Source organism: Terrapene carolina, unplaced genomic scaffold (genome assembly GCF_002925995.2).
Source record: "Terrapene carolina triunguis isolate 2854851 unplaced genomic scaffold, T_m_triunguis-2.0 Scaffold234, whole genome shotgun sequence".
NCBI lineage: Eukaryota > Metazoa > Chordata > Testudines > Emydidae > Terrapene > Terrapene triunguis.
Genome location: NW_020664585.1, coordinates 9,560,182 through 9,581,775, shown reverse-complemented (window position 1 = coordinate 9,581,775; position 21,594 = coordinate 9,560,182). Strand labels below are relative to the sequence as shown.

The 21,594-nt window shown below is 43.2% G+C and overlaps 1 protein-coding gene across 1 annotated transcript in view; it reads right to left on the bottom strand.

Annotated features, from left to right (window-relative positions):
* TMEM132B (transmembrane protein 132B) overlaps positions 1-21,594 on the bottom strand; it is a 367,192-nt gene that overhangs the window by 109,535 nt on the left and 236,063 nt on the right. The window contains exon 4 of the mRNA XM_024196810.3: positions 11,179-11,365. Within this exon, the coding sequence (XP_024052578.2) occupies positions 11,179-11,365 (187 nt within the window). The remainder of the gene's footprint in view (positions 1-11,178; positions 11,366-21,594) is intronic.

Genomic DNA, 21,594 nt, shown 5'->3' with positions numbered 1-21,594 from the left:
TGTTTACATTTAATTATTGTCATCCTGAAAAGCAAGTTCTTTTGTGAATACTCAGTAATGCACCAGAATATCTGAACGAGAAGAATTTAAGTGTTTTGACATTCTACTTCTCCACCTCGCTCTGTTATTGTATTAAACATGATGAAAATGAATCACCTTTCTACTTTCTGAGACATTAGCAGCACATGTTAATTGGTACACCAGATGTTGAAAGACTCAATTATTAGAACTATTTATTGCCGAAAGGAAAACAAAATAAGTTACACAGGAGCAAAGCAGCTGATGCTGATATTGAATGCATCATGCTCTGTTGTACTAAACAAGTGGTCTTATACTCTGTTCACTGTCTGAACATCCTTTCCAGATATTCGGAATAGACAATGCTGAGAGTCTAATTCAGGACACTTCATATTTTCTGTGGGCAAAATTTCTCAATGGTTGTGTCTTTCACCTGGCACTGAAAATTCAAAAAAAAAGAAAAAAAGAAAACAAAAACATAACATAAATTAGAAATTTTGCATTTGAACTAGACTCCAACTTAAGGGAACAATTAGTCCTTGCTCTGGTAAATTCCCCATTGACTACAGTGGCAATTTTGCCTGCATTAAAGAGGCCTTAAGTAGTTATGGACAATCTTAGTTGATAAATCAGTATTTACATTGTCAAAGTCATTCATAAAGGCTCTAGGTATTGTGGGAAAATTTATTCTTCAAGTTGCAAATCCCAACTTTTTCTAAGTAAATCAGCTTTAGAGATATTAAGCCAGATTATTATGGAACTTTTGAGTGTGCTTCTAAAAGCACTTTAAGGAATCTGAAAAGTGACTCATAAAACATTCAGGAACAGGTAAAACTGAGTAAGAGTGGCTTCATTTCCATATAATTTTTCATTCTTACCAAGATGCATTTATTCAGGATTGATTAGTTAATTAAAGCCAGCACCGTTTTTTGAATATATAAATGATATATAAATGTTACATTTAGAGCAGTATTTGAGGGGAAAAAGTCAATTTGTGATGATTTTTAAGAAAGATCGTTCATTTCTTTTGTAGCACATTACACCTGTCTTAAAACTGTAATAAATGGGTATGTTGTGAGGGGATTCCCGTTACCATGAATAAAGATGGGTTCATCCCACCCTGGTTTTATTGCCATGTATGCCCTCACAGCCTCGACAGGGAAGATCCGTCTTTGACCTCCTCAAGGTTAATATCACCGATCGCCCCTTCCAATGTATACCGCCAGTGGTGAGCTGGAGCCGGTTTGCACCGGGTTCGCGGGAACCGGTTGTTAAATTTAGAAGCCCTTTTAGAACCGGTTGTCCCGCGGGACAACTGGTTCTAAAAGGGCTTTTAAATTTAAAAACCGGTAAAGCTCCGGCAGCTCCCCGCCCCGCCCCCAGCCCCAGCTCACCTCTGATCCGCCTCCGCCTCCTCCCTGGAACGCTCTGCCCTGCTTCTCCTCCCCCCACCCCGCTTCCCACGAATCAGCTGTTCGCACGGGAAGCCTGGGAGGGCTGAGAAGCAAGCGCAGCCCGGCTCCAGGCGCTGCCCGGCCAGGCCTGGCTCCAGGCGCTGCCCGGCCCAGCTCCAGCCCAGGCCGGCCCGGCCCGGCTCCAGCTGCGCGGCACGGCACGGCACGGCATGGCTCCAGCCGCGCAGCGCGGCTGTAGCGCTGCCAGCCACATCCAGGCAGCGCGGTAAGGGAGCAGGGAGCAGGGAGGGGGTGTTGGATAGAGGGCAGGGGAGTTCGGGGGGGTAGATAGGGGTTGGGGCAGTCAGAGGGCAGGGAACAGGGAGATTGAATGGGGGCAAGGGTCCCGGGGGGGGACAGTCAGGAAGGAGCAGTGGTTGGATGGGGTGGTGGGAGGCAGTCAGGGGCAGGGGTTCCAGGGGCAGTCAGGGGACAGAGAGAAGGGGTGGTTGGATGGGACAGGGATCCCAGGGGGCCATCAGGAATGAGAGGAGGGGTTGGATGGGGTGGCGGGGGGCAGTCAGGGGTCAGGGAAGGAGGGTGGATGGGGCAGGAGTCCGGGGGGGGGGCATCAAGGAACGCGGGGGGGGGATGGGGCAGGAGTCCCAGGGGTGCCAGCCACGACCCCCCTCATGGGGTGAGGAGGGAACCGGTTGTTAAGATTTTGGCAGCTCATCACTGTATACCCCTAAATTCCAAAGCCCCCCCAGAAGAATCCCTACAGGACCCAAATACTAGCTTGCTGCTCCTAAAAGCTCCAAAACATGGTACCAGGAATTGTGTTCCTGAACAAGGTCACCTCTTGTCCACAGTGACACACAGGATCCAGGATCCGCGCAAGATCCTTGTGCATAACAGTGATGGAACAGCATGTATCCTCCCTCAGGCTGGTGCTTTCAGACCACCCCGCCAGAACCTCCACACTAAAAACCCGTGGCTACATGACCTAACCAGGCACTCAGCCTCATCAATGGAGGAATAGGGCACGGAACACAAGGCCGGGCCTATTCCATCATTAACTGAGCTATCCCGTGGGTAAGGCAGGTGGTGAATTACGTGATACTCACTCGGGGCCTTCTTAGGGACCAACTGTAGGGGAAAAACCTGCAAGTCCTGTATAGTGAGATGACTGAATGGCCCTGCTATCCTATTCCCCTTTAATTCTTGTATAATCTTTTTCTTTACAGTATGACCCACTCCTAATAACTCCTTCAAATTTGTTGACATTACATGCCTTTTTTCCCCGGCAAAAGGGTTCCTAAACCCCAAAGTAAACCCAGCCCATAAAAATGCCAATCTATCTTGTTAGGGTAAGGAGAACCCTTAACACCTCAAGCTGAACTGGAGATGGTACTGGGCTTCTGTCTGGGTAAGCCTCTACAATAATGACCACATCAATTAGGAAAGAAGTTTCCCAATTTTCCCATGTTCTAGACACCCATGGCCACTTGGGCATTTCATTGCCCGGCTCACTGTGCCGCAGTTTACTTTCTGTCAGCACCGACCTGTGCAACAGTGACAATATGTCCACATATTCACCTCTCAGCTTGTTATCTTAAATAGTACCAAGAAGGTGAACTCCCATTGGGTCAGCCACCCCAGCATAACCTTACTTGTGACTGTCCACCAAGCCACCCTCAGTGCCTTCTTGCCCCTGAGATGTCCCTGGGACAGCAATTCTACCCCAGGAAGTCACATTCCCTATCAGTGGGTGAGTTGTAGCACGCTCAGCAATCTCCTTCCACCCGCTCCCACTAAAGGCTCCCATCCCCTGATGAGTGGTCTGCCAAGCAAAGTTTTAAAATATATACAAATCTTCCCCCCCCCCCCCCATTAATCTCCACCTGCCAAAACAGGTTTCCTTTAGTGGAAGAATCCAACCGTAAAGGCCTCTGAGAATAAATAAATAAATATAGTTCATAAAATTTAGAAAGCACAAAAATTGTTTAGAATATCTTTTCTATACTTAATATTGGGATTTTACAATCTAATATCTCAAAATCTACAAGGCTACAAAATTATGCCACTGAAGAGAAAGTGTGATTTGCCTGATATTGGACCAGGACTGGTCAAAGACTGAAACGTGCGACTCGGAGCAGTGTAATTATGGGAGTAACTTTAGTACAATTGGAGCAAAAAAATTTTGGCAAATTGATGTTTATGAAATAGCCGCTTCAAGCTGCTCAGAGATTTGTTATGTTGGAAATCTGCTCAGAGATGGATGAATAGATGGCTTTAAGAAGAAATAGGCAAATAAATGATGAATGCAATTTGTTACACCGATTTCACCACCACACATGGCATACGTTATTTATATACATCTATACATCATAGATGTATGTTTGCATATACCCTATTAGGAGCCCTTATCAATTTGGTTACACTTACTCACAAACAGTGAACTTCCCAAATTAGATATATGCACAGAAACAGTGTCTCTCTGGAGAAGGGGCATCTTGAGGGCATGGCAGATCCATCAAGCTATATGTTGCCCTCCTACAAATTGTATGCATATAGCTCAGTATCGTGTGAAATAAATTCTTCCCTACCTTCGAATACATCAAAAAAATAACTTCCCAGGCTGACAAGCTCACCATAAAAGAAAAAAGATCAAAATTGTGTTGGGAATGTTGGCCAAGAGAATTGGAAGCCACACATAGATCTGCACAAAACAAGTTGTGGTGTGTTTCTAAAAAGGTAGAAAATTCATGCAGCAATACCATCTTGTGTTCACAACCTAATTTAGTGGAATGCTGTTGGAAGTGGTGCTAATGATTCAGTGAGTGGTACTCTTCCATTTAAGCCAGTACTGAACCAATGTTCCAGCAGGATATTAGGAGGCAACACGTCCCCTTTTGCATCAGACAAAAGATGGAAGTGCTAATGGCACTTTTGTAAGAGCAGGAGTGTTCATCCAGATGGTTTGGATTAATTACATTTGTCTATCTACATTCACCTGACCTCCTTTAACCTCCCAGAACTTTGGCTTTACGGCACAGCCAGAGCATGCACAGCAAGTTACCTCCTTTTCCATATTTTCTCTAGCAGGTGTATGATGGAAATGATGATATAGCCTAACTACAGCATTCCCACCATGTGCCACTATAAAGAGAACTATAGGAGAGAAACCTCTCTGTGGGTAGCTGATTTATAAGAACAGCTCATCTTAAGGTAGACTGATATCCTTTCGCAACAGCAGTAGGCCTGTCATAGCTGTCATCCAAATCAGTTCTTGAGTCAAGTGCAGGCTATAAACAACTGTGATCAACCACATTGCTATTTTCTCATTTCACGAGAAGTCGCTTCATTACCAAATCAGTTGGAGATGGCCTGCTATTCTACCTCATCTTTTCTGTTACTCCCTACAATGCATACGTTCCATCTGGAATTAGAGATGTGGCTATCAGAAAGTCAGTTCTACTAACTAAAATTAAACTGTCCCAGTCCTAATTTAGTAAAATATTCTGATCGTTTCCATAATAAATTTTACTTTATTTTGTTCTAAACAGTGATTCAAATTGGACTTTATCATTATCAGGAGAGCAAGGAATTATTGCTTCAAATTGTGGAGAAAACTCCGTTTCCCAGCAGGAAAATATTTAGATTTTCTGCTGTTCGTGAACATATTTATTGTATTTATTCTAATCAAAATTAGATTTAAAATATTCAAAAAGTGAAAAACAGTGCTTTGGAGTTAAAATTATATGGATGATCTTCCAAATGGACACAGACTCAAGTTTTTCAGGCATTCCCAGAATTCAAAAATTATATTTTAACCTTGTTCTTCCAAACTTATCCACTCAAAAAAAAAATCACATTATTTCATAGTTACTGGTAAAACAGAATAATACCAAGAACTATTGGCTGGGCCACTTCAAAGCTGCAAAACCAAATAACTTTCCTCAAATTGTGTAAGTAGGGTCCAACTGTTATTTGGATATAAACCAGGAAGATGCATGTCACAATAAATGGTTCCAATGGACACTTGGAATATTATTCAATGAGGAAATCTTTGAAAGCTACCCAGTTGCCCATAATAAATAAATAAATAAATATTTCAGTTCATTAGTTTTGCACAAACTTGAAGACGTTCCAGACTTGTTCAGAACATACACATGTAGATGTAAGTAGATTTGTACTTCTTGGGCACTACCATTGAATGCCACATGCAATTGGGTTGGTGGTTTTAGATTTGGCAGCTGACTGTACCACCCGCTCTCCTGGTTGGGGTTTTCCTTTAATTCTGAGAAACCAGGAACTGTCTTATTTGTTCATAAATTCGCAGCTAATTCCTAATGACATTTGCATACCGATTTCTCGCTTAGTGTTTGTGCGATAATTAGTGTTCTCCACACCCACATCTCCTTTTCACATAAAGATATTGTACGTTGAAACCTTAATGCCACCCACACCCAATAAGGAAATTATATGTGCCATAAGCTTTCCCCCTCGCCCCCAAATAATGAATCAAAATGTACATTTTGCATTACAAGCCTGCACCTTTTCTTACTGGGACCCAAAGTGATTAACTATGTAAGAGTGAGTTACATTTCAGCCTCACAACGCCCTGTATCTGTTAGCAATCTCAAAGCACTGCTCATTAATGCACCACTGATTTTAAACCAAGGGACTAGTGTTCTTTGCAGCTAGGGACATGCAGCACCTATCTGCACAATACAGCAGGCTTGTCTGCTGATATGGAGCCCTATTTTGCTACATAATATGCAGAAATCAACTGTATCTTTTCACATACACACACACATCTAATCTCTTAAACTTCCTACCAAATGTGGATGTTAACACATAAGATTTCATGAGAGATTATTCGTAAACCCCACGGAAGCAAGCAATCAGCTCTTTTTATCAGACTATTACACGAACGCTAGCATGAGACCTACCACACCTACTTTATCTAGAAGAAAAATAAGTTCGGTAATGGAAAACGATCCCTACCACTAACACTGCCACCATCATTCTCAGGACCCATGGGGTTGAATTTCCTCAGCTGAGCCTGGGGTTAGATGGTTCAGCCTTCGGGCAGGTTAATGAGCCAAGATGGACTGCAGCAGAATCGCCTTTTTGCCCGGCCTGCCCAAGTGGCCAGCCCCAGTGGTGAGCTGGAGCCGGCTCACACCGCTTCACACGAACCGGTTGTTACATTTAGAAGCCGGTTTAGAACCGGTTGTTAAAGGGGTGGGCAAACTCCAGCCCTTGGGCCACTTCCGGGCCGCGGGACCGTCCTGTCCAGCTCGCCTGAGCTCCTGGATGGAGAGGCTCCCCCGCCTTCCCCCCTCTCGCAGAGCCTCAGCGTGCCGTGCGGCCGGCACCAGCGATCTGGACCGTTCTTGGGCAGCTCTGCAGCTCCTGCCGCTTTGAGCAGCATGGTAAGGGGGCTGGGCCGGGGCTGGGAGGAGGGGTTGGATAAGGGGCAGGGAGCAGTTGGAGGGGGTGGAGGTTCTGGGGGGGCAGTCAGGGGATGGGGAACAGGGGGGTTGGGTAAGCATGGGAGTTCCAGGGTCTGTCGGGGTGGTGGTGGATGGGGTCGGGGCAGTCAGGGGACAGGGAGCGGGACAAGTTGGGTAGGGGGTGGGGTCCTGGGGGGCAGTTAGGGTGGGGGGTCTCGGGAGGGGGTGGTCAGGGGACAAGGAGCAGGGGGGGTTGATGGGTTGCTTGCGGCCCTTGCGGGTTCTGAGGGGGCAGTCGGGGGCAGGATATGGGGGGGATCGGATGAGGGGGGAAAGGCTGTTTTGGGAGGCACAGCCCTCCCTACCTGGCCCCGATACAATTTTGCAACCCCGATGTGCAGGGCCGGCTTTAGGAAGTGCGGGGCCCAATTCGAACAGTTTCAACGAGGCCCCGGCAGGAATTAATAAAAAAAAAAAAAAAAAAACACGTAATAGAACACGTGGGGCCTGTACTCACCGGGCAGCGCTCCGAGTCTTCGGCAGCACTTCGGCGGCGGGTCCTTCACTCGCTCTGGGTCTTTGGCCGCACTGAAGGACCCGCCGCCGAAGTGCCGCTGGAGACCCGGTAGGCAATCGATTGTTAAGATTTTGGCAGCTCATCACTGGGTCTGCACTTAAGCTCAGTGGCAGCAGCAGTAAATCTGCAATTGCCCCTGTACCCAGCCTTGCTTCTGCCTTGTATCCAGCCTCTCCAGCCTTGTCCTTGTCCTGCTCCATTCCACCCTGCCCTGCTCTCTTGCCTGGCTTCTGACTCCAGGTACTGATTTCTGGCTCTAGCTGTGACCCGTGGCTTGATTCCTGGTTCCTTACTCCAGATCTGGTCCATGGCTCTGGCTCCTGTCCCTTTCTCTAACCAATAGGTTGGGCTCTGGTTCTAACCATCAGGTCAGTCCACCCACATCCTGGTCCTGACAACCATGCAATGAGGGGATGTTAATCATAGAGGGGTCTTGCTCTTTTTATTTTGTATTCAAGGAAAGCCTTGAAAAAGTTACAGATGTACTTATGATTGGCCCTAGCAGCAGCAGAAAACAATAGTGAGATACTGAACCATGCGTAAGAGAAACCCTGTCTGTTCTGGCATGAGCATGAGGCATATTTATCGTGACCAACAGAAAGATCTAAGAATTTAACTTCAGTTTAAGTCTTTATTAAGAAGGGCCCCTAATGCTCTGCACAATTTCACAGTCTGGTTTTGTTTTGTTTAGTTTTCCCTCAACAAATATACAGAGGTCTTAAACAATGTAAACCAGAGTTGGAGTTCCAGTGTTCAGTGAATTATAACTGTAGCCACCTGCAAAACATTTCCTGACAAGACATTTTTCAGTATACAGTTTAGCTTTACACAGTGCCGATGGTCAGATTTATACACAAAGTGAATTTGTACAGGAAACTACAAAGACTTAATTATCTTTCACTGGCCATGGGATTTTGAGGTCATCAAAATACTTGATCCCACAAACTAAGGACCAAATCCTCTTTTCACATTCATGCAACTTCTCTCACGCGAATGAGCTTACAAAACGTAGAACCAAATGCATCAACAAATTAGAACAGTCAGGAAATTAAAGGGTCCCCCAAGTAACTTACATTCAATGTAGAAATGAGGAGTTTAAAATATACTTTATAGTGTTCTTCTAAGGGACAAAAACACATGAGATGATATTTATTTACAGATTCTGTGTAATTCAGGAAATGGTAGGAAAAAATTTACAATAAAATTGACTTATTAGTGATGGAGGAGTTGAGGAACCCCTCAAAAAGAACATTAAAATATATTTTCTTATTTCAAGAACTTTCCGTAACACCTGGTTTCACTGAACAGAACATGATAGTGCATGGTGCATTGGCTTTTGTTCCCAGTTCGGCAACACGGGGTGGAGCCTGTCTTGAAGTGAAGTGAAGTGAAGCAGCACCATAAATTAGCAAATATGAGGGGAAGGAATGCAGATAAAACCTGTTGTTCTTGCTACTGCTATCTCAGACTCTTCTGTTAGCCTAGGGCCAGCCAGGCAAGGAAGCTTGCAATCAGAGGGAGATAGCTGAATTACTGATGAAAAACATCACCAAGGACTATGGCCATGTGAAGAAACATTGAGATGTCCCAAAAGGAGACAAAAATATATAAATTTTACACTTCAATTTTTTCCCCCATCATGCTGTAAAATAAGAGGTGAAAATAAATGAGCAGCAAAATTAAGAGGCATCTCCAGATCAGGACTACAAACCTTCTGCCCAACATTTGGAGATCCAGGGTTAGAAACAGGCACCAGCGGCCGATTCAGCAATTAGAGAGAGGGGGACCATTATAGAGAAAGCAGGGCCAATTGCAAAATTCCGATCCAAACATACATTATGCACCTTTGAAAGTTCAGCAGTGGGCTGCTGATTTGAACCCAACTCTACTATATACCGGTAGCTCTTGTGGAAGCAGAGCAAGGCCTGACAGGGATTTGAAGGGGATTTTAAATGCAAACAGTCTCTGTTAGCAAGAGTCAGGCTAACTGTAACCCTAATAACGCGAGACTTGTAGAAGCGAGGATTGTGTGAGGCGAGTGGGAAAGAACTGTGTGAGAAGTTGTTGCGACCTTGTGTAGATAATATGGAATGTAGACTAGAGTCTAAATAAGTAAGAAAAATAAGATATCAGGATGACCTATGTATAATCAAAATGCAGCTGTTGCTTCTTATTGTATGTAACAAAAGGTATAAATGCTTGCTGTAATTGTTTACCTGTAGAGAGACCTGTATAGTTCTCCCTCTCCACGCAATTGCTAGAGATAATAAAGTATCTGACTTTGCTGCACCCAACCAAAGAGTGAGAACTGTGTTTTTCTCCGACACACTCTTAGTAGCGTAAATACCTTATGAGCCATTTCAAACAACTTGTGTTGTATAACAGTGGTATTGTTTATCCCTCACTATACATTAGTATTACAACCTGAATCATCACTAATAATTGACAACGTCACATCCAGTTAATTTTAGTTTTGATCAGTCTCCTCTAAGTGGACTGACCACTTATTTATATGCTCCAGGAAAGCCTCCCAAAAAATCACCCTGCAAAAAATCCCACTTGTATTTTTTTTCTATCACTGGATATCCAGCAAGTTTAGACATTGTCAGTGAGAATACAAAAAAAAAAGAGTTCTGACTAGATCCTTGTCTGTATTTACTGGTTTCCTCCTTTGCTTCTCTCCCAGCAGGACAGGAATGTTTGTGGAGAGGGATGTTTGGATTTTTGTTGATTAGGTGGTAGAGGAGCAAGAAAATAAAAATTAGCTTCCTTTCTCAGGACTGCAAGGGGGGGAAGAGGGGCTTTAAAATTTATCAGTACATTGAAATGTATCATCCAGGTCCTCAGTCTAAAACGGAGGGTTTTTTTTAAATCAAATTAAGCCGGAAAAAGAATTAGTCCTTCATAAGTTCTTTAGGCCAATTTTTCAAAGGAAGTTCTGCAGACAGGGCCTAATTCACCATTCTGTTACACCAGCTTTTACACCAGTGAAACCACATTTAAATGCAGTTGATTTGCACCAGCACAAAGTTTTAGAAACAGAGGTCCCACAGTCACACCCAAGGTCCCTATACCAAGCTGCATTTGAGTACACAAGGAGCCACTTACATGAAAAAAGTGGGGGTTAGGTTTTTTTGACCACACATATTACACCCCACTTTGAAAACAGGGCCTCTCTCTAAATCGAAAAATCTAAGTCTTTAGAAATGATTTTGTGTCCCCACTGTATAACTCAAAATGAGTTTTTTATTAAATTGACATTTTGCAGCCCGCTAGTCGGTGATTTAGTCTAGTGCATTTGAGTGCTTTGGGGAAAAGCAAAGCAAAATATGGCCCAGTTGTCTGGCTTAGAAATGAAGTTTTCTACACGTGGGCTAATTTATTTAAATGAAAATGTCATAACTAATTGTCGCATTTAGCCTTAGTGAGCGTGCACGGCAGTCGCATTAACACAACAGAAGACAACAGCTCCAAAGGAGCTGTTACTATGTACCAGGCCAATAATCCACAAACAGAAAAGAATTTGCGCAATAGACTCTAATGGTTTCCAAGGAGCCATTATGGTATATCAGGTAAATAAAATATTATTGAAATGTAGTTTTTGCATTTAAACCATTTTCAGCAGATGCATAGGAAGTAGCAAATTAAAAAAATGGTTCATGTTTCCGTGAATACTAAAAGGAATCAAAAGAAGCATTTGACAAACAAAAAAGCAGTTTCTTACCATTGCAAGAGGAACAATTCCCGCAAATGTTGTTTGGCTGACAAAGATCTCGGAGACCACCAGTTCGCTCATCAAGTCTTCTCTGGGGTATTCCACCTGCCAGGTAATTTGCTGAGCTCCTGCCAGGCTACTGCTATTGTCAATTTCAAAGTCCATCTGCAAGATCTCATAGAAGGAGATGTTTGCTCTGGAAAACAAAATGCGCATTAAGTGCAATTTAAAATGAAGCATCAGCGAAATGTCAAGAACAAAATAAATTGCAACCGTTCTGTTTTGTTTTCTTTCCAACAGGAGAGTTATCAAATTCAACATGCAGACTTCAGGAAATGTTGTCTGATCTATTGATTGTGTATTAATTATTTAAAAATCTCCAACTGACAAATTAGCACCCTAGATTTGACAGGCTTCAGTTCCAAGAATCCAGAGAGTTGGAAATCGGTTAAGGTTTAATTGGAAACCCCAACGTGCACAGTTGCAACACTCACTTAGGAAAAAGCTTTTGATTTTTTAATAGTTGTATTGACACAATTAGTAAACACACACCTGTTCCAATCCAAACCAGAATATAACAGTAATGCAATATTAATTTTACATCCAGCACCATGTAATACGCACACTCACACAATCCTTGTGTAGACCCAGGGTAGAAAAACAGGTGGTGGTCCACAAGAGTCCAATCCTATATCCTGCCTGCCAAGCGATTCCAATGGTTGAGGTCTCAATGGTCTAGACGCTAGGCCGTGGTTAGCCATAAATGGCTGCTATGAATATTCATAAGAATGTTCAGCCTCCTTTGCCCATAACTCACTTCTTCATTTTAATGACGTTGGGGTGTCCTTATTCTTTACGTTAGTATATTAATTATTTCAAATATATTAGGATATATGTCAGTTAGTTACTATAGCAATACTGCGGTTAAGTTTCTGCTCATGTTAGAGCTGCCAATTTTGGTTGGATGTATTCCTGGAGGTTTCATCACATGACATGCCCTGCTGCCCTGGGGGGTGCCGAAGCTTGAGGGCTTCAGTCCTGGGCAGTGGGGCTCGGACTTTGGCTTCAGACCCAAGTCCCAGCAAGTCTAATGCCAGCCCTGGTGACCCCATTAAAAAGGGGTCACGACCCACTTTGAGATCCTGACCCACAGGCCACAGAAGTTGATAAAAGAATAAATCAAACAATCCAGTGGGCAAATGGCTATACTTTATAGATGAGCTGACAATCTAACTTTTAGCTTTCTGAAAAGGAAGCATGTTTCCCATTAAACTCAGACATTGGTTCTAAGTAATCTCAATGAACCTGTAATATAAGCCCCGGACACCATACAGCACAGATGTTGCTAAATTGTTTATTCAAGTACCAATATCATTTTGTTGCTGCAAATACTGACGTTCTGAAGCAGTAGAATGTTTGGTCATTCCTCATGTTGCACCAGAAATGAGCTCTCAGCTTTTCTTTTTTCTCATTTGAACATGAACTTGCCTTTATCTCCATGCAAAAAATGGATTTGTGCTAATTATACATGACAAAAACGTGGGGTTACATTATCCTTATTTTCAGTTCATGAAAATATACTGCTTGTTGCTGATGCACACGTGTAATTGTATGAAGATTTATTTATTTTGGTCACCTGGGAATAAAAGTTTAAAAGTGGATGTAATGCAAAGCATTCGAGCTCTGTTTGTGAATTACTTCTGTTTCTTTTATTAAGAACGACACTGAGGGCTTGTTCACACTTACCGGGGGATCCACACGCGGCGATCGATGCATCAGCGGTCGATTTAGTGGGTCTAGTGAAGACCTGCTAAATCAACCACAGATCACTCTCCCGTCAACTCCTATACTCCATCGGAACGAGAAGTGCAAGGGGAGTCGACGGAAGAGTGTCTCCCATCAACATAGCGTAGTGTGGTCCCCACGGTAAGCAGATCTAAGTACGTCGACTTCAGCGACGTTATTCATGTAGCTGAAGTTGCATAACTTAGATCCATCTCCCTCTGTAGTGTAGACAAGGTCTTAGGCACAAGGATGTGCCCACAGCCACACAACAGATCAGTAACAAAGACAGGAATGGAACCTAGGTCTCCTAAAGCCAAGTTGAATGATCTATCTACTGAGAAACACTACCTCCCCTGCAAATGCCTGGCTCTCACTCCCACAACCGCACTACTACTTTTTAAAGATGATTTTTGCCCAAAATGCTTGAGTCCACTAAAGTAGTCTACAGTAATACTGCAGAAAGGTCTATCCATGCATGGGTTTAACTTTCTTATACTGCTGCACTGAAGTGAAAGTGCGGTACAGAGACCTTAATCTTCATTTATCTTCTCTACCCTCAGGCAAGGCTAGACGCTATTAATGCATCACCAGGGTGACCAACCAGACTACCAACAAGATGCCGAAGACAAATTATACTATACAAAGTCAGGGATATAATTAGAGACTTCTCAATTTCTGCAGAAAAATATTGTCAGCATAATGGAGAATTCAACAGTACGGGCCCCTGCTCATTACTTCTAACTACACCTTTACCCCGATATAACGCGACCCGATATAACATGAATTCGGATATAACGCGGTAAAGCAGCACTCTGGGGGGGCGGGGCTGCGCACTCTGGCGGATCAAAGCAAGTTTGATATAACGTGGCTTCACCTATAACACAGTAAGATTTTTTGGCTCCCGAGGACAGCGTTATATCGGGGTAGAGGTGTATTTGTTTCACTTAGTCACAAACCGAATACACTCATAAGTCATAAATTAAATTTAGAGATCAGCCCTAGATACAAATTCTAGATTCAAATTTTGAACCCTTTGGGTGTGTCTGGATCTTGAGTTTTGCTTCAATCCATTACACCAAAAGGGACCAACTGAAAAAAATTCAGAATGGTTCAGAATTCTTAAAAATTCTTTGGACCTATGGTTCTGGTTAGGATTCATCTCTAAAGTAATTAGTTAGATTCGGTAGCATTTCAGTGTGCTATAGGCACAGTCAAAAACTGAACTAAAAGAACAATGTCATGATGTCACGCTGACAGTTGTTTGGTGCTCAGTCCACAACTCTATTATCCTCTTCTTATGTTTTTCTGTATCCAGAGAAAAACCTACACACTTACAGTCTAAATGGCCAATGTTATGTTAAAGACAACATCAAGAAGGAACAAGTCTCCATAGTCATCTACGTTTACCTGGCCCTGCCTCAGCACAGGGGGGGCTGGACTTGATGACTTCTTGAGGTCCCTTCCAGTCCTACATATTTGTGATTCTAGATGAGAACAGTGTGTGTGTGTTCTGTATACAGCTAGACTTGGCAAAATTACATTTTTTTTTTTGTAAATTTGACAGATATCTATGTTTATTTTAAAGTATTTTTTCTATTTTTATCAATTTAAATTTTCACACTGACAGGAAATCATGGGGGCAGCATAAAATTATGTAATAACAGTAGACACTGACATTCAGAAAGTTAAAGCTTTATAACTGCTAAAGCCAATTGCAAACATCAAATAAAAAAATACAGATATATAAATATTCTTAAATCAAACTCCAATAAGTTCTCAAGCAGCATTTTTTTTATTTTGCCTATCTGTAGTTTTCTATCATCACCAGTGGAAACATTTTTTTCGTCGGCTTGTGTATGAACTGTGAAATCAATGTTTACCAACATTTACCGATAAAAATCTAATCCTTCCAAGCCTATATATAACAGACTGCAGAGACTGTCAGGGAGGAAAATGGCCGCTGCCTCTGTAAGCAGGCAAAGTTCTTCTACGTACATCATAACTTTCATTTAAAGATAGATGCCTCTTTATACTCCAATTGCTTGAAATCAGATATAAATTCTGACATAGCATACAAAAGGAAAACATCAGATACACTCAGAAGGATTGGCAGGAAATCAGGAATTCCATTTCATGAAAAATTTTAGTGAGGGCCCTGACCCCAGGATAGCCACTATCTCAGTGGTCAGCACATTCATGTGGGGTAGGGGAGAAGCAGGTTCCAATCTCTGCTCTACCTAATTTAGAGAAAAGACTTGAACCTGAGTCTCCTGCACCCTAACCAACAGACCACTGGCTATTTTGAGGTCTCACTCTCTGATTTTAACCAGAAATCCCATCCTCAAACTGAGCAACTTTCCCAGTGAAACCTTCATCAAAACAGATACAATTTCCATGAAAAGTTTCAACAGCTTGGCATTTTCTGTAAAGAAACCTGGTGTCAAAAAATTCCTGACCAGTTAACACAAACACACTCCCTGACTTGTAATGAATAATCTGAAACTACAAAACAGGAAAAATGGGTGCTGGTGGAATCCAGTTTGCCAGGAAAATTCTCTGCCATTACTTAAATGAAAAAAACATTGCTAGCCAAATGCTTCCTGCTTTGTTTCTGAGGCAATTTAAATGTACTGTAAGGTGTCAACATTTCAAATCAGGGCACCAGCTTTTTTCTTTTTTTGGAAGACTGCTAAAAGAGCTGTACTTATGTGTCAGATTCGCTGTGTTCTAATTAGGTTTCATTTAGAAAGTTCCCCCACCAAGTACACAGCTTTCACAAAATGGCATTCAAGCCCCTGCACTACTTTATTCATCGGCGGTCCTACAAATTACTTTCTGAACAGCAGGTCAATGAATTTTCTCCAAAACTATGGTCTCTCTTTTTCACTCTTCAAAACAAAGATCTAGCCCTCAGAGCAATGCCAAGTGCTATGGTATCTGGGACACGGAGTCCCCCACGGAGAGGCGTACGATCAGTCCACAGATTTTGTTCCAGATCTCATCCCGGGTTACAGCTATTGCGAACAAATGATAAAGCTTTAAAAGTCAGTTTCTTTCTTCCTCAGTTCATAGCCTCCCTTCTGTCTCTACAGTCCTTGTTCTATCCCTCATCTATAGATCCTTGTGTTTCCAACAGCAGGAAGACTGACGCTTAATGTGTATTGATACATAAGGCAATGTATTAACTGTTCTCAATAATAGTGTGTTGTCAGCAGGCCTCTCAGTAGTTAATTCAAGAACTTTGAAATTCTTAAATCTAGGGCACTAAAGACCTGGTACACCTCTCATTTACACTGGGGCAAATCAGGAGTAAACTCCATGGCAGCAACTGGAAGTAGGCTGGAGTAAAATCTCAAATAAATCAGAATCAATCCCTGAGAATTACTTTCTTCGAACTTCATCAACCTCTATTTACCAACCATGTTACTCTGTCTTAAAGTTCCCACCTTCAGTAGTGGGGATTATCTACATGCCATTCTGTTCCATCTTTTCTTTTTAAAGAAGTTCTGTCCTGTCAAATCTTCGATTTCTCCTTGGCCTACTCTGTACTTTACGACCAATACTGAGAAGTTGGCTCTCACATCCTCTGGGTCACTGATGTTCTTTAGATGTCCAGCAAAGATAAAATGCCATGAAAGTGGAAATTCTACCAGCAAAGGAGAAGAGCGTAACTCATAGTGTTATCACCCATTAAATCCTATTAAACCAAACTCTGTCCTAAAAACACCTGGCAACTCTTTCTTGCAGCCCGTTCCATCTTTGTCTAAACAAGTTGGCAGCAGAAAGGTGCTCATGGAATCCGAGGGTTGTAAGTTTCTTGTCTTCTTCCCCTTCCTTCATCTTCCTTCTCCTCCATTTTTATTGTCTAGTCAAAGCTTCTGCCATCTTGCAAGAATTTTGCCAAACCCAGTTTAGAGGAGCAATAAAAAATAAAGTCTAACTTACTTTTATTTAAAAAAAAAAAAAAAGATTATTTCCTGCAAGCAGGAGGAAAAGACCTTATAATTTTAGGCAGCTGGCATGCTTGCTAATAAGTCCATTTCTATGGAAATGAGTTCATAACTATTAATTTTGCCTGCTCCTGATCTATTCTTGATGAGCCTTTCAAATTTAGAAAAGCGCTTCATGATTCTCTCAATTTGGTAATTACTAACTCCCTTTGATGAATCCAGCCCAGTGTTTCAGACATGAGACATTCATTAGACATTTTTCATTCTGGAGAGGAGAAAAAGGAAGCATGGCTCAGTTTTATTTCTTCGCACGGCCTGAAGTAAGGAGGCCTTGTTCATCAAAACACTGTCTTATAATCCTATATTCTATTGTAATTGCACTGTCACAATATCTCTTTCCCTGAACAGATGAAGAAGCGCTCAAGATTTTGATGATTTTACACAACTTCCCAAAATGTCTCACCTCAAATGTATTTAATGGATTCAGCCAAATCTCCAACAGAAAGTGGCTGTGGGCCATTTTCTGACTTGTCATTGCTCCATGCACTACAAAATCATTGGGAGGTTTGTGTAACTCAGTGGTCCTGTCCTGGAACATATGGTTTCTGGGATATGATTTAGAAACCCATGCCAAAAACATTCCAAATGCAATTTTCATTAGATCCAGAAATATATTTAATGGCAATTAATTTGGACAACACAATCTGGTTAAATTCCAGAATAACGTTTTGGGCCCCAATCCTGCACCTCACATTGCACAGGCAGGTTGATGTACCCAAGCAGAGCCCTGCTGACTTTCATGGACCTCCATGAAGATACAGCAATGGAGAGGCAGCCATCTTCCTACGCGATATCACTTGCAGGGCTGAAGCTTTAAATATTTCCTTCTAAAACTCAGTTCTAAAACTGAGTTCTATTAACGCAGTAAAGAGTATTTGCCCACTTTGAGACAATGGATGTCTCCAATCAAGAACGGTCTTCCAGTGGGACAAATCCCGGACTACGACTCCAGGTAGAGACTATCGGTGCTATTGAAAATCCCACCCAAGTGCCTTAAGAGCAGGAGTTCCACTAAAAGTCCATAGTATTTGTGCTATTAAGTCACTTAGGTTCTTTTGAAATCAAGCCTGATATATAGACTAATTGTTACCTCTATTGACCTTCTTTACCAAAAAACAATGGACTGTCATGGTACTTTTTTTTTTCAAACACACACACACACACACACACACACATTTCTCTTTTACCTTAACGTATGCAAGTGGCAGTAAAGATACCTTTTACAATCTCTATCTTAAAACCTGCCATCAGTTTTTGGCTCTGTATATTCACTACAATATTAGATGAATATTATTAATACATGAATTGTATGGGCTCATTTAGCAAACTTATAGGTTTCTTTGAAAATGTACTACAACTCTAATGCAAAGGTATTAATAAGCACTAGAATAGGGGTTCTCAAACTTTTGTACTGGTGACTTCTTTCACATAGCAAGCCTCTGAGTGCGACCCCCCCTTATAAATTAAAAACACTTTTTTATCTATTTAACACCATTATAAATGCTGGAGTCAAAGCAGGGTTTGGGGTGCAGGCTGACAGCTCGCGACCCCCCATGTAATAACCTCGTGACCCCCTGAGGGGTCCCGACCCCCGGTTTGAGAACCCCTGCATTAGAAAATCACTTATTGTTATTGAAATATGACTGGATCCACTTTATATTTAACATTTCTCTAGGTGGAACACAGGAATTATAGCATTAACAATCTAAATACTGGATCAATATCATACTATGATTTATGTCATAATGATAGTTGAAATCTGACTACTTAGTAGTTACCTTTTATAAACAAAAGAAGGCAGAGCTATCCGACTCAGATTCTTTTAACAAAGATCTAGATTGCTAACATACCTGAAGAGGCTGGTGTCTGCTTTTTGTAAAGAATGAAATATTCACAATGTCACCGTGGAAGATGACAGCAGAGCAAGTTCTGAAATGCAGCTAGGTTAGGTGCATCACTGGATTTTTGAGAGTTTGTTGTCAAATTCCATCAACAATTCAGTTTTCATAAAAACCAAAAAGTTACGTTAGTGGCGTTGGCTTTTAAGAACAAATCATGATTTTTCATTAATTCATGACACAATGTTTTCAGTAAATGACAATCTGTTTATGAGACACACACACAGCAGTGGGAAATTGTGAAAAAAATGAGTGTGAACTAGTTAATAATAATAAATGTCTTTGATGTCATGTCGCTTGAGAATATTTTGGATCATTTTAAAGTTAATAAAGACCTACTCCTGCGCCCCCTGAAGTCAATGTCAAATTCCCATTGAATTCAACGTGAACAGGAGTAGGACCTGAGACAGGTAAGGTTCAGAACATGCCAATAGTCCAAGCCTTACTGCTTTGATCGCCGTGGGACTTCTTGCATATATAAGAGTTGATCAAGAGTTAAGAGATACAGGATCAGGCCCCACATTTCAACAGCAGTTTGGAAACACTGAGCACCCAAAACTCCAGCTAAAGTCAATCACAGCTGCAGTTGGTCATCAGCACCTCTGAAAAAAATCCTTCTCCCATTGAAGACACTTAGGGTATGTCTACACTACGAGGGTAATTCGATTTTACTTAAATCGAATATGTGGAATCGATATTGCAAAGTCGAACGTGTGTGTCCACACTAAGGACACACTAAGGACAGTAATTCGACTTTGTGAGTCCACACTAACGGGGCGAGCGTCGATATTGGAAGCGGTGCACTGTGGGCAGCTATCCCACAGTTCCCGCAGTCCCCGCTGCCCATCGGAATTCTGGGTCGAGCCGCCAATGCCTTCTGGGTAAAAAAAATTTGTCGTCATCCGTCCGTCACTAACGCCCTCCCTCCCTCCATGAAAGCGCCGGCGGGAAATCAGTTCGCGCACTTTTCTGGTCAGTGACAGCGCGGACGCCACAGCACTGCGATCATGGATCACGCTGCGACCATCGCTGCACTTGTGGCCGTTCTCAACACCTCGCAGCTTATCATACACCTTTCCCTGAGGCAGATGCAGAGAAATCGGGCGAGGAGGCTACGGCACCGCCGTGAGAGCCTGAAGTCGGAGAGTGGCACAGAGCTGTCAGAAACCACGAGCCCCAGCGCCCAGGACATCACGGTGGCAATGGGGCATGTGGATTTTGTTGAACGGCGATTCTGGGCCCGGGAAACAAGCACGGACTGGTGGGACCGTATAGTGCTTCAGGTCTGGGATGAATCCCAGTGGCTGCGAAACTTTCGCATGCGGAAGGGGACTTTCCTCGAACTTTGTGAGTTGCTGTCCCCTGCCCTGAAGCGCAAGGACACCCGCATGCGAGCAGCCCTCACTGTCCAGAAGCGAGTGGCCATAGCCCTCTGGAAGCTTGCAACGCCGGACAGCTACCGGTCAGTCGCGAACCACTTTGGTGTGGGCAAATCTACCGTGGGGGTTGTTGTCATGCAAGTAGCCAAGGCAATCGTCAAGGTACTGCTCCCAAAGGTAGTGACCCTGGGAAACGCGCAGGTCATCATAGATGGCTTTGCCGCGATGGGATTCCCAAACTGCGGTGGGGCTATAGATGGGACTCACATCCCTATCCTGGGACCGGACCACCAGGCCAGCCAGTACATCAATAGAAAGGGCTACTTTTCAATGGTGCTGCAAGCACTGGTGGACCATCGGGGACGGTTTACAAACATCTACGTCGGATGGCCGGGCAAGGTTCATGACGCTCGCGTGTTCAGGAACTCTGGTCTGTTTAGACGGCTGCAGGAAGGTATTTACTTCCCAGACCACAAAATAACTCTTGGGGATGTGGAGATGCCTACAGTCATCCTCGGGGACCCAGCCTACCCGCTAATGCCCTGGCTCATGAAGCCCTATACTGGCGCCCTGGACACAGAAAAAGAACTGTTCAACTACCGTCTGAGCAAGTGCAGAATGGTGGTGGAGTGTGCTTTTGGCCGTCTCAAAGGGAGATGGAGAAGCTTACTCACTCGCTGTGATCTCAGTGAAACCAATATCCCCATCGTTATTGCAGCTTGCTGTGTGCTCCACAATCTGTGTGAGAGCAAGGGGGAGACCTTTATGGCGGGGTGGGAGCTAGAGGCAAATAGCCTGGCTGCTGATTACGTCCAGCCAGACAGCCGGGCCATTAGAAGATCCCAGCGGGACGCCCTGTGCATCCGGGAGGCTTTGAAAGCTAGGTTCCTGAGTGAGCAGGGCAACCAGTGACTTTTCAGTTTGTGGACAGAAAAGCTGAACCTGCCCCCGTTTCTTTACCCAGTCCATTTTGACTATCCTCTCCAGTTACATACAACCTTCACCCCCTTCCCCTTCCCAAAAAATAAAATCATTTCGATTTTTTAATGAACACCGTTGTCTGTATTGCTGTTTTCGCGGGAATATTTTAAACCGGGGACGCAGACTGTGGCGGGGGGCGGGTTTAGTGTTCTGATGCAAATGATACTTCTAAACTCCCGGAATGACAGGCTCCGCACTGGTGGACTGGTTATTTCAATGGAGCCTGCCAGCACTCCTGGGGGGGACTGTGTGTATGTGTCGGCTATGTGACTTTCTGGCAGGGGGGGTAGGGTTACAGATCCCCTGCTGCGTGGATCTGTGAGCCAGGATAAGGACCGCTGCATAAGATCTGTAACTGCCCTCCCCCCCCCC